General features: G+C 47.1%; 1 protein-coding gene across 2 annotated transcripts in view; it reads right to left on the reverse strand.

Annotated features, from left to right (window-relative positions):
- AKT2 (AKT serine/threonine kinase 2) overlaps positions 1–13,100 on the reverse strand; it is a 30,865-nt gene that overhangs the window by 6,023 nt on the left and 11,742 nt on the right. For both annotated transcript variants that reach the window (XM_077285556.1, XM_077285557.1), the window contains 6 exons: positions 7,488–7,622; positions 7,300–7,411; positions 6,909–7,068; positions 6,275–6,406; positions 338–403; positions 190–258 (listed from right to left, as the gene is read on the reverse strand). In XM_077285556.1, the coding sequence (XP_077141671.1) occupies positions 190–258; positions 338–403; positions 6,275–6,406; positions 6,909–7,068; positions 7,300–7,411; positions 7,488–7,622 (674 nt within the window). The remainder of the gene's footprint in view (positions 1–189; positions 259–337; positions 404–6,274; positions 6,407–6,908; positions 7,069–7,299; positions 7,412–7,487; positions 7,623–13,100) is intronic.

Here is a 13,100-nt window from a genome sequence, read left to right on the forward strand (position 1 = left end):
CATATCAGAAAGGGATTAGGGGACAATGCATACCCGGCTTATACTTGAGTCAATAAGTTATCCCAGTTTTTCGAGGCAAAATTAGGTGCCTCGGCTTATACTCGGGTCGACTTATACACAAGTATATATGGTACTAAATGTATACACATCAGCATCCTTATACGCCAGGAACAGAACACTACAACTCACCTCTCCTCCGTTAGCATACTCCATAACGAAGCAGAGCCGGTCACTTGTCTGGAACGCATATTTCAAAGCCTAAAGAAAGAAGAAATATAAGTAGGGAGATTCGCACGTTACCCCTGCAACCAAACATACATCATGACAAGATACGCACCGTTAAAAAGGGATGCCTTGTGTTCTGCAAGACTCTGCTCTCTGTAACGGTGTGAGCCACTTCATCCTGAAACCGCAACAGAAAATGCTTACACCGGACGCACCGTTGTGTGGCGGGACAATATAATCCATCACTATTTGCATTTATGTTCTGTGTTATAAGAATGAGCATATAGTGCGGCTTCCTGTTAGACAAAATTATGCTTAAGCCTCTTATGTTATTTTTTGCCCTCCAAAGTATGAAAGAAAATTTAGGAACTTTCCAACAGAGAAAAGGAAAGAAAAAAAGAAAAAAAAAAAAAAGTGAAAAACTAATTAAGTTCAGAATTAAACTATCGTTCGGAAAGGATATCAATAACGCATTGGTGGCGGTGCAATGCCCTACCGATCAGAAGTATGCAATATATACGTAGCCCATAGGATGTAGCGGCCATTCTACCCCAGTCTAGTCCAGCTACCAATGTCAAGAATTGACCCCCAATGATCTAATACTGGTGGCCAATTCCAAGGGCTCGTTCAGATGGCCGCATTATTGGCCTGAGTGTGATCTGATGTTACGTTTTGGGTGGAGCCGTGCACATGTCAAGTTTTGCCCTCGGACAGAGGGAAGTAAAAAAATAAAATAAATAAATGAATGCAAAATTATTCTTCATTTTTTATTGTAATAAAAAGAATAAAAAAATGAAAAATTAAAAAAGTGAAAAAATAAAATAACTGCACGCCTTAGTTCAAAGGGAACCTGTCACCCCCCCCCCCAGGCGTTTTTAACTAAAAGAGCCACCTTGTGCAGCAGTAATGCTGTATTCTGACAAAGTGGCTCTTTTAGTTCTTGGTGCTGTAACTGCAGAAATAATCCGTTTTATAATTTGTCATAAATACCTTTCTTCAGTCCTGGAGGCAGGCCTTTCCCCACCTGCTGCAGGCGCCACACAGCCGTCACTCAAGTCTTCTTTGCGCCGGGCGCCACCTCCTCAGCGCTGTTTTAAGTCAGCCGGCGCCTGCGCTCTTTTCTCAGTGAGCGCTGCCCGTCCTCCATGCTCATATGCAGTCTAGCTGACTGCACCTCTGCGGAGGCCCTGCCTGTGAATCCCAGCCCCGCAATGTCTTCTGATTTATGTCTTCTGATTTATTCACATTGCGGTGCTGGGATTCACAGGCAGGGCATCCGCAAGGCAGGAGAAAAGAGCGCAGGCTGATTTCAAAACAGCGCTGAGGAGGCGGTGCCCGGCGCAAAGAAGATTTAAGTGACGGCTGTGTGGTGTCTGCAGCAGGAAGGGGGGAGGGGTTACCTGCCTCCAGGACTGAAGAAAGGTATTTAGGACAAATTACAAAATGGATTATTTCTGCAGTTACAGCACCCAAAACTAAAAGAGCCACCTTGTCAGAATGCAGCATTACTGCTGCACAAGGTGGCTTTTTTAGTTAAAAACGCCTGGGTGGGGGTGGGGGGGGGGTGGGGGGGTGACAGGTTCCCTTTAATCAGATATTCAGATAGCATTCAGCCATGCAAGTTAATGAGTGCGTGAAAAGTATCAGACTGCACTCAGATTACATCTGAGTGCAGTTCAATTTCCATGGAATGAGAGAATGGAAACAAATTTTGACCCATCTTGTCAGAGAATCAGATTGCACTGTGCCGGCACTCCGAGTTTGATCAGAGGTAATTACATAATCGACATGAGTAGGAACAGATCTTTAAAAGACAAAAGCAGCGCTCAATGCTGAGCAGCAGTTAATAGAAAAGATAAAGGTTCATTAATCTACTATATAATTGTCTAAGGGTCACTTCAGTCTTTCTGTCCGTCACGGATATTCATTGGTTGCGGCCTCTGTCATGGAATCCAAGTCGCTGATTGGTCGTGGCCGTTTTGCCGCGACCAATCAGCGGTGGCAAAATGGCCGCTCCTTAATCCCCCGCAGTCAGTGCCCAGCGCCCGCTTCATACTCCCGAGTCCCCTCCAGTCAGCACTCACAGGGTTAATGGCAGTGGTAACAGACCACGTTATGCCGTGGATAACGCACTCCGTTACCGCTGCTATTAACCCTGTGTCCCCAACTTTTTACTATTGATGCTGCCTATGCGGCATCAATAGTAAAAAAATGTAATGTTAAAAATAATAAAAAACAAAAAACCTGCTATTCTCACCCTCCGTAGTCCGCCGAGCCGCGTGCGGCTGCCACCATCTTCCGTTCCCAGGATGCATTGCGAAATTACCCAGAAGACTTAGCGGTCTCGCGAGACCGCTAAGTCTTCTGGGTAATTTCGCAATGCATCCTGGGAACGGAAGATGGCGGCAGCCGCACGCGGCTCGGCGGATCCCGGTGGGTGAGTATAGAACTATTTTTTATTTTTATTATTTATTTATTTTATTTTTTTTTTAACAGGGATATGGTGCCGCCTGTGCTATATACTGCGTGGCCTGTATTAATGCAGAGAGTGTGTGTGTGTGTGTGTGTGTGTGTGTGTGTGTGTGTGTGTGTGTGTGTGTGTGTGTGTGTGTGTGTGTGTGTGTGTGTGTGTGTGTGTGTGTGTGTGTGTGTGTGTGTTATATATATATATATATATATATATATATATATTTATTGCAGCCACATAGTATATAGCACAGGCCACGTACTATTTGTCCGCTATAAACTACATGCCTCCTATATACACTACGTGGCCTGTGCTATATACTATGTGGCTGCTATATACATACAACCATATTCTAGAACACCCGATGCGTTAGAATCGGGCCACCATCTAGGAGGAGATAAAAGTCCATTAAGTAGGATGCAAAAAAGATTTAAAGGCATAAAATTACACTGATGAATACCGTGATCTTATTAGGCTAGGTTCACATTGTGTTAATGTGTGCACGCTAACGGACAGCGTTGCACGGCGACAATGTTGCAATTAACGCCATGCACCCATTGACAGCAATGTGAAGTTTCCCTGTAGCGCATCACTAGCGCGTGCCTTCTTCTGCTCGCGATGTGCCGTTCTTCTGTGGCGTGCCTCGGACACTGCTTGCAGCGTCCGCGGCGCGCCCGAGGTCCGTTCCCCGCTCTCGCAGATCTGCGAGAGCAGGAACATTAACGCGACCCCTAAAAAAACATTGCGTTAGGGCAATCCATTTAGCGCTAGCGGATTGCGCTAACGCAATGTGAACCTAGCCTTAGGAATGTATACAGCAATCTGACACCAAGTATTTATACTGAACCCGATATCCTAATTGCAGAGTTTTCCCAAGCATACTGTCTTCCTATTCCAACTAATAAGACCCCTTTATTCTACAGAAATCCTGTGTTTCCATATGATTGCTTTGTGTTTCAGCCAGGGCTGTGGAGTCTGTATCCGTATAAATTGGACCGACAGACTCCTAAAAACATAATAAATTGGGTAGAGCAGTTCAATGCAGGTTGTGCTGTAAATTTTTCTCATAATTTGGTATAGTTATGATATATATATATATATATATATATATATATATATATATATATATATATATATATATATATATATATATATATACACACACACACACACACAAACATACATGCATATACACACACATATACATGTAATTGTCTAAGGGGTACTTCTTTCTGTCGGCAACTTCCATCACGGAAATCCCGCGTCACTGATTGGTCTCGCCAGCTGCCTGTCATGGCTGCCACGACCAATCAGCGACGGGCACAGTCCGATTAGTCCCTCCTTACTCCCCTGCAGTCAGTGCCCGGCACCCGCTTGCTAGCTCCATAATCCCCTCCGGTCACACAGGGTCAATGCCAGCGGTGACTGACCGCGTTATGCTGCAGGTTACGCACTCAGTTACCGCTGCTATTAACCCTGTGTGTCCAACGTTTTACTATTGATGCTGCCTATGCAGCATCAATAGTAAAGAAATCTAATGTTAAAAATTATAAAAGGTAAAAGTAAAAAGATTCTTTGGGTCTGAATAGCAGACCAGTCCGTGTGCCTCCTACGGACACTAAGCAAGAACTGGTTAGCTGGGAGCCAGCAGAGGGGTGTATACTGCAGGGGAGGAGCTAACTTTCTTTGTAATACTTAGTGTCAGCCTCCTGGTGGCAGCAGCATACACCCATGGTCTGTGTCCCCCAATGAGGCGAAGGAGAAAAAAAAAAAAACCTGCTATATTCGCCCTCCGTAGTCCGAGAATGCACTCACGCCTTCCGCCAGCTTCCGGTCCCAGAGATGCATTGCGAAATTACCCAGAAGACTTAGCGGTCTCGCGAGACCGCTAAGTCTTCTGGGTAATTTCGCAATGCATCCTGGGAACGGAAGATGGCGGCAGCCGCTCGAACATCGCCAGCGTGCCGTTGGATCCCAGGAGGCAAGTACGTAACTATTTTTTATTTTAATTCTTTTTTATATATTATACACTATATTTATGCGTTATATACTACATGGCTGCTATAAACTACGTGGGCAGTACTATATACTACATGGCTGCTATAAACTACGTGGGCAGTACTATATACTACGTGGGCAGTACTATATACTACGTGGCTGCTATATACTACGTGGGCAGTACTATATACTACATGGCTGCTATATACTACGTGGGCAGTACTATATACTACGTGGGCAGTACTATATACTACGTGGGCAGTGTTATATACTACAGGACTACGGACTATAAGACGCACCCCAAATTTGGGGTGAAAATTGCACCATCGGTGGTGGCGGCCATCTTCCTGAGGCCGGGCGTGCGCAGATGAAGCGCTCTGCTGAGTTCACATCTCGGCTTCAGGAAAATGGCCGCCGCGATCCCCATCTGCGCACGCGTGGCATCCCGCGGCCATTTTCCTGAAGCCCCGGGCAACAGAGCGCTCCATCTGCGCACGCGCGGCCTCAGGAAGATGGCCACCACCACCGATAACAGGATTCACCCGGCTCTGCTGCATTACCGGGCTGTTGCATCACCTCACCGGGGAAAGGGACCCCGCTCACTGCGCCTCCTCATCCCCGCACCTCTGCCGCCACACCTCAGCCGCCACGGTAAGCCTGCATTGCGACTATTAGACGCACCCCCCCATTCCCCCCCCTTTTTTTGGGGGGAAAAAGTGCGTCTTGTAGTCCGAAAAATACGGTAGCTGCTATATACTAAGTGGCCAGTGTTACATACTATGTGGCCTGTGTTTTGTACTGCGTGGGCTGTGCTCTATATTGCGTGGCCTGTGTTATATAGTACATGGGCTGTGTTATATACTGTTTGGGCTGTGTTATATATTGCGCAGCCTGTATTAACGCATCGGGTATTCTACAATATGTTTTAGCCGAGATGAATCTGTGCTGCACTTTATGTACAGGCTCAGTAGTGACCAGGGCTGCGGCGTCGGGAGTCAGGGAAATTGAGGAGTCGGAGGTTTGGCTTACCAACTCCCACAGCCCTGGTTACACTCATGGAAAAAATAAAATATGGATCTCATTCTGAGTCTTCTATATTCATTCACCCTGTATCTTTTTTTCCATGAGCTGTAGAACAGAACAATCATATGGAAGCGAAAGTAAAGGTATTTCATCATCGATGGAAATAGGAAATTGGCATGCTTGGCGACTTACGGGGTCGGCAGGCAGTCAAAGATATTAAGATTAGGTAGGGTTTAATAGGGAATCTCCTCTACCGATTGACCACAGACGGCGGCGGCCGGTCAAGATCTGGCCGGGAACCATAGCTGGAGACTTGACTAGTCCGACGCTGCCTCTAGCCGGCTTTTCCCAGCGCAGACGCAGGTGACTGACAGGTCTCTCCCATAGCATACCTGTCGATTACCGGGAGTGGCACTGTGAGAAGCCGGCTAGAGGTGGCGCTGGACTAGTCTTACCTTCAGCTATAGTCCCCGGCCAAACCTAACTAGATTTTCTCTGAACAGCTGGAGAGTTCCTAGAGATTACAGAAGATAACAATGGTTATGCACCGGCCGTACTAACCTTAGCGATTATGACCTCTTTCCGTAAAATCTTCATGGCATAGTAACGACCTGATGCTTTTTCTCGAACCAAGATGACTTTTCCGAATGTTCCTTTCCCCAGCAGCTTCAGATAGTCAAAATCATTCATAGTCTGTAGACCGATCATAAGACAATGAAAAATTAACAAATAAAACATTATTAAAACCCAAGATGGTGGTCTAGTGCCACTCTAGTCTATGGGCTTTATCTAGTATAGACTTTTTTTTTTTTTTTTTTTTTTAAGCTAAAAATAATTTTTTAGAATCAGGTTTTGATTAGAAGCATCTCAGTGTTTGCCTCATATAGTCTCTGTGTTACACCGGCTATTGCTGATGGCTGCAGAAGGAGTTCACTGCGAATTTGTCAGGGAGCTGGTTCTGATGGTCCAATGGGCATTGTTTAGTTAAAACTCCCCTCCATTGATTAATGACCACAGGCAAAATCAAAAATTGAAAGAGTGCAAAATTTGTAATTAGCCCAAATACCAAACATGATTTTTAGCCCCAAATACATTTTTTTTTTTTTTTCTTTTCTTTTTTGGGGCGTCCGTTAGTAAAAGTGGACCATGCACAAACTGTAGAACCACAAGACGCATGTCTATACCGGCCACTTACTACTTTGGGTCGTCCCTTGGAAATTGCTATGTCCATCTCTTCTGTACTCGGCGTGTCGCTGGGAGAACCGCACTTTATGTCCATGGCCTCCTCCTCTTCTTCATTCTCCTCGTTCTTCAGGCTGTTGGCTACGGTTTGGATCGCCCTCATCCACTCCTCCCTGTGCAGTAATAATTGGACGGATGCTCATTTTTAAACCATAAAATTTCTAAAATTGACAAAAGCCTCCCAAAAATGAAAAGAAAACCCCCAAAACTTCAGGATCTTAATTGTCTCCGATCATCGGCAATCACTCCGTCGCCATTGCAGATGCTGCAGGTGTAGGGCCAAGACAGAGCTTGTAATCTGAAGTGGCAGCGAACACGGGAAGAGTCATTTTTTGGCCTTGTACCTTTCTTCGGGGGTGTCCACGTTAAAGGTGCGCTCGATGACTGTAGTCCACTGCAAACAACGGATAACGAAGGTGTTGGGCCGAGGCTTTTCGGTCTTCATAAGCTGACATTCTGTGACGAGACAGACATTACCATTGTAGCAGGCTTAGGTCCAGTCACATACTGGTTAATAGATTCTGGGACTTACCTCCTACAGTGAAGTTATTGAGCGGAGGGAGAGCCAAGCTGTGCTCGGAGGAGTCCGGCTTCTCCTTATAGCCGATAAATGAGCCATCACTCTTCAGGAGGAAATACCTGGGTCTCCAGGTCTTTATGTATTCACCTACAGGAAAAATTATGAACATAGGTCACCACAAAAAAAAAAAAAAAAAGTATATATATTAGCCACATTTAATCTTATGGTAACTAGTAGTCAGTACATGGTTGCCACCATTTATAGTGATTCTACTTAACCCCATATAGGCGTTGTTCTTCAGAGGATTTTTCTGACATTTTCTTAGTTGCATTTTACAGAAAAAAAAAAAAAAGTATTGTTAACAAACAGCTTACAACACAGCAAAGGGATCTCATTGTTAAACCTCATCAGTCAGGAGATAGGTTAAAAAGTTTCCAAGTCAGATATATCATGGTGCAGCAGGTGGCTTAAATTTGACAAAGTGACAATCACATAGAACAGGGCATTACAAAACTGATGAAAAGAAACATTGGTCTGGGAGGATGCAAAAGAGGCCAACCCCGCATTAAAGGAGATGCAGGAATTTCTGGCGAGTATTGTCTGCGTACTGCATGTGACAACCATCTCACGTATTCTTTATACGTCTGGCTATTGGGGTGGGTTGGCAGGACAGAAGGCTTTTCTTACAAAGAAAAAACATTAAGTCCAGCTATATTTTGCCAAAACCTACATCACGTGTGTGCCACGAGCATGTAGGAAAAATCATGATATGGTCTAATGAGAGCAAGGTTGAACTTTTTGGCCATAATTCCAGGAGGCATGTTTGGCATAAAGTCAATGTGCATCACCATGATAACACTACACCCACAGTGACGCATGGTGGAAGTAGAATAATGCTTTGGACCTTTTGGTTCACAAGAAAAATGAAATTGTAGAATATCCCAGACAGATCCCAGACCGGAATCCAATAGAAAATCTGAGTGTGACCTGAAGAGGGTGCTGTACACATGAGATGTCCTTGTAATCTGACAGATTTGCAGCTACTAACAAGGAAGAGGGGGCAACAATTGGCAATTCTAGATGTGTCGTACTGACATACTACTACCCAAAAAGAATGAATGTTGCCAGAAATTCACAGTGGACTTAAAGTATTAGATGAAAGGGTGTGCAAATTTAAGCAATTACTACATTATTTTAGTTTTCCTTTTCTATCTAAAAAGATTTCAGTTTGCATTTCAACTGAATTGCACAGATTATGGAGGACATAACATTTTTATTTTCAAGACAAAAGCCTGGCATTAACAGGGGTGTGTAGACTTTTTATATACACACACCAGCACTGTACCTTGTAAACAAATATAAAATTGTTCTCTGCTGTCAAACCGGGAAGCCAAGGAAAGTTTTTCTAGCATACTTCTGTATTTTTTTTGTGTGTTTTGCTGCCTACACTTTAGTGTCACCTTAAGGCAGCCGTAACCACTGAAGAGTGAAGTGAAAATAACCACGATGCGTCTCTGCGCCATTACTTCCAGTAATATAAACCGGTTATTGGCAGACAGCCATACTATAAAGCCGCATGTCGCTCACTCAGCTCAATGCGGCAAGATACTGAGTAGTAATAACAACCTGACCCCGGGATGAAGGCAGCAACACACAACAGAGCAAAGGTCGTCACACGCTCAACTCTGCGCCGACGACTTACCCCGGCAGTGTAACGCCTCTCATATCACCGCGGATGATAACGCACAGAAGGGCGACCATAATAACTATACGTTCTGGACGAATCAGCTGCATGCAAGCTATTGCCGGCTCCACAAATATTCACATAAATGTTTGCATTTAGGTTTGTTTGTTTTTTTCCTCTCCATTTGTTTTTTTGCTTTCTACTTTCGCCTTGAAGCTGTATTTCAGGTAGACTCCGCGCCTCATGTAGGGAAAAGGTTAATGTTACTCAAGGTAATTCAACACAACGTTCCAGAAATAGCTTCTAATCAGAGAGGAGCTAATTTTACCAGCTACATGTCAGGCAGGGACTTGGTGCGTGGCGCTACCTACAGGCGGCTCGTCTGTACAGTGGCCACGTCCCTCCGCTATGAGCCAGGCTTCTATGCTGCAGATCTTCATTCATTCATGCGATTTATTGTAGTCTAAAAGTGAAACCCATGCTGCACATGTTGGTGCTGTTCACCTCCGGCACCAGCCCCCGCGGCAGAGCGCCCCAACTCCGGCACCAGCTCCCGCGGCAGAGCCCTCGCTCCGCCACCAGCTCCCGCGGCAGAGCGCCCCAACTCCGGCACCAGCTCCCGCGGCAGAGCGCCCCAACTCCGGCACCAGCTCCCGCGGCAGAGCGCCCCAACTCCGGCACCAGCTCCCGCGGCAGAGCCCTCGCTCCGCCACCAGCTCCCGCGGCAGAGCGCCCCAACTCCGGCACCAGCTCCCGCGGCAGAGCGCCCCAACTCCGGCACCAGCTCCCGCGACAGAGCCCTCGCTCCGGCACCAGCTTCCGCCCCCGCGGCAGAGCGCCCCAACTCCGGCACCAGCTCCCGCGGCAGAGCGCCCCAACTCCGGCACCAGCTCCCGCGGCAGAGCGCCCCAACTCCGGCACCAGCTCCCGCGGCAGAGCGCCCCAACTCCGGCACCAGCTCCCGCGGCAGAGCGCCCCAACTCCGGCACCAGCTCCCGCGGCAGAGCGCCCCAACTCCTGTACCTGCAGTAGAGCCCTTGCTCCCGCCCCCGCGCCAGAGCGCCCACCGCTCCTCCACCAGCGCCCGCAGCAGAGCTCCCCCACTCCTCCGCCTGCTCCCACAGTAGAGCGCCCCCACTCCTCCGCTGGCTCCTGTAACTCCGCCAGCTCCAGCCCCTGTGGCAGAAAGCCGCTTCAAGTACCAGCTTCTGCCCTAGAGTACCCCTTTCTGCCACAGTTTCTGCCCAGAGCACTGCTCCTCTCCCAACTTCCACGTCAGTGCTTTATATTGAATAGTGCTTACATTCTTCACTGCTGTGCCGGTAAGCGGCACTTATGGGATTCATCGATGCAGCAGACTTTGGCAGGTTTCACTAGTACACGGCAGACTGGTTTGCTCTCCGCAGCAGCAGCACATGGCTGGGAGGTGCACATCATTAGTCTCAATGTCCCGAGCTGCCGTATTCTGGCGTCCCCGGCTGTTTACTATTGTTTACTGGCAGGAGAACGCTCAGAGGAAGTGACACCGGCCCCTGGTTGTACAAGAGACGCCGCCAGCTGATAATATCACAGTGTCTGTTGCAATTAGCAAAGCAGACAGCAAAGTGCATGGATCACAGCGCAAAAAACGGAGCTGGCCGTCCTGTGTGCGACAGCTTCATGCAGGGAGGACAAATCCTTCACGACCCCAGCAGTAATGTAGTAACTAATGGTGCTGTCCATGTCCAGCTATTTGGGTGTTGGGCCGCAATCCCAACCAGACTGATATTACAGCGCACGTTATAGTACCGCTGGTCTGTATGGCCAATAACACCGACATAAAGAGAGCAGGGAATCCTGGGACCTCCGCGCCCCTCTCACTATGCGGAGGTGTTTTTTATTAGGATTCTGCCTCTGGTATTTTAGGAATGCAGAAAGGTCAGGCGGGGTTATAGGAAATCACAGGAAGCCCTGGGGGCAAAGGCTGCACAGGGTGATCGCCCATTCAAGCACCCGGACAAAGACTAGGACCACCGCTCCATTCCGGGAGGAGGGGGGGCTCAGATTTAAAAATACTTTTAATTACGTGGCTGATTGATGTGCTGGCAGGCCTCCTGTGTGTGGCATTAAAGTACGTTACACAACCTGCCTGTGAAGTGAAGCATGCGTGCCGCAGAGGAAAGATGTGCGCCGAATAATAACTAGACGCTGGGAAAAGCCGGGCACAATAATCACTGCGAGAATCCTCCAACAAGTGAGCAATATACAGACACCTTACCCTACAAAAAACGGGGCAGAATTATGCACGCTGCTCTGGAGCAGAACAGGTTGGTTGCTTGGACGTCTCTCTGAGGGAGACGTAATGTAGTCACAAAATAGAATAAAATTTATAAAGTTATCCAGATTGTGAGCCCCAATGGGGACAGAGATAAGGCTTGTAAAGCTCTGTGGAATTAATGGCCCCATATAAACAAAGCATAATAAATAATAAAGTAGTGCAAAGGTGGGATTGTAAGGGAGGTGTTTGGATCACTTGTGCAAATACGTCCAGAATAAAACCAGCAAATAAATCCCGATGAGCATAGAACGGGGGAGAAAAGCGATGCCCAAATTTATCACACCGCTTACATAATTTTGATAGATGTAGTTACATTTGCATCAATCTAAAGGATTTTTGCCATTCCACCCACTTTTAGAAAAAAAACAAAACAAAAGACAGTCCCAGCTGCTGCTCCTATTTTCTGCTATTGAGGTCTCCTCGGCAGCATTGCAGACAATCGGTGAGCTTAGTGGCTATCTTCGAAGTGGCTATAGTTTACAGCTCAGTGCCTAGGTTACTGGTCACCTCCGCAGTGTTTCAGAGGTGGTCACTTACCTAGGCAAGGAGCACAGCTCTTGCAATCTTTTTGCTATATGGCTTGTGAGCGCTGCACTCCTCTGCTATTGCAAAAGCATTGAAGAGCACACCGTTCAAGGTGGCGGCTCAGCAATGCCGCCGGTCCGAACTGTCCATCTTCAGGGCTTCTTAAGACAGATAATGAGAATATCCCTTTAACACCACATAGTCAAGATATTACACTGACCGAACGACAACATGCGGTGCACAAAGCAGTCCAGCATTATATGAATGTGCTCGTGTTTGAGTGAGACGCTTAGGCCGGAGACACACTGGTGCGAGAGACGGCCGAGTCTCGCTGGTTAAAAGCAAGCTGTGGCACCTGCACTCCGGAGCGGAGCGTGCGGCTCCATAGCAATACATGGAGCTGCACGCTCAGCTCCGGAATGCAGGTGCCACAGCTTGCTTTTAACCAGCGAGACTCGGCCGTCTCTCGCACCAGTGTGTCTCCGGCCTTAAAGGGACTGTCCTCCTTCAAGGATACACACACACACACACACACACACACACACACACACACTCCCAACTGAGAGAGGATAAATAAAATTTATGACAATAGTCAATTGTGCATGGACCAGTCTGAAAGCAAAAAAGATTTTTAACGAACTCCAACTGCAAATATTTTTTGCCCCAAATACATGGTGGACAATCTTTAAAAAACAAAGGACGGCAAAATGTATAGTGCATGTAGTGCAGAGATCACAGGTGAAGCAATGACAAGTCGGCAGCTTTACATATTAGAAGCCCAGGCTGAAATCCAGGGGAGGCGACACGTAAGGTTCCTCTGTGATGTTTCAGGACTCACTGATCTGCTATCAGGACAATCTGGACACTCGTGTTACCTGGGCAGTCTGGATCCCTTATTAAAAGGTCGATGTGAAGAGGTTTTAACCAAACAGCTCTGCGGTCCAAAGGGGCTAGACACTTTTGCATTATGCCGAGGAGGTGCAAACCATGAGGCTGCCATGGACAGAGGAGACCCAGTCCTGGCTGGACCCATTCCTTTGCTACAGGGTGATAAGAACCATTGGAGAACAGAAGAGCCGCCTAGGGAATGGGACACTCA

The sequence above is a fragment of the Ranitomeya variabilis genome, chromosome 2 (assembly GCF_051348905.1).
Source record: "Ranitomeya variabilis isolate aRanVar5 chromosome 2, aRanVar5.hap1, whole genome shotgun sequence".
Taxonomy (NCBI): Eukaryota; Metazoa; Chordata; class Amphibia; order Anura; family Dendrobatidae; genus Ranitomeya; species Ranitomeya variabilis.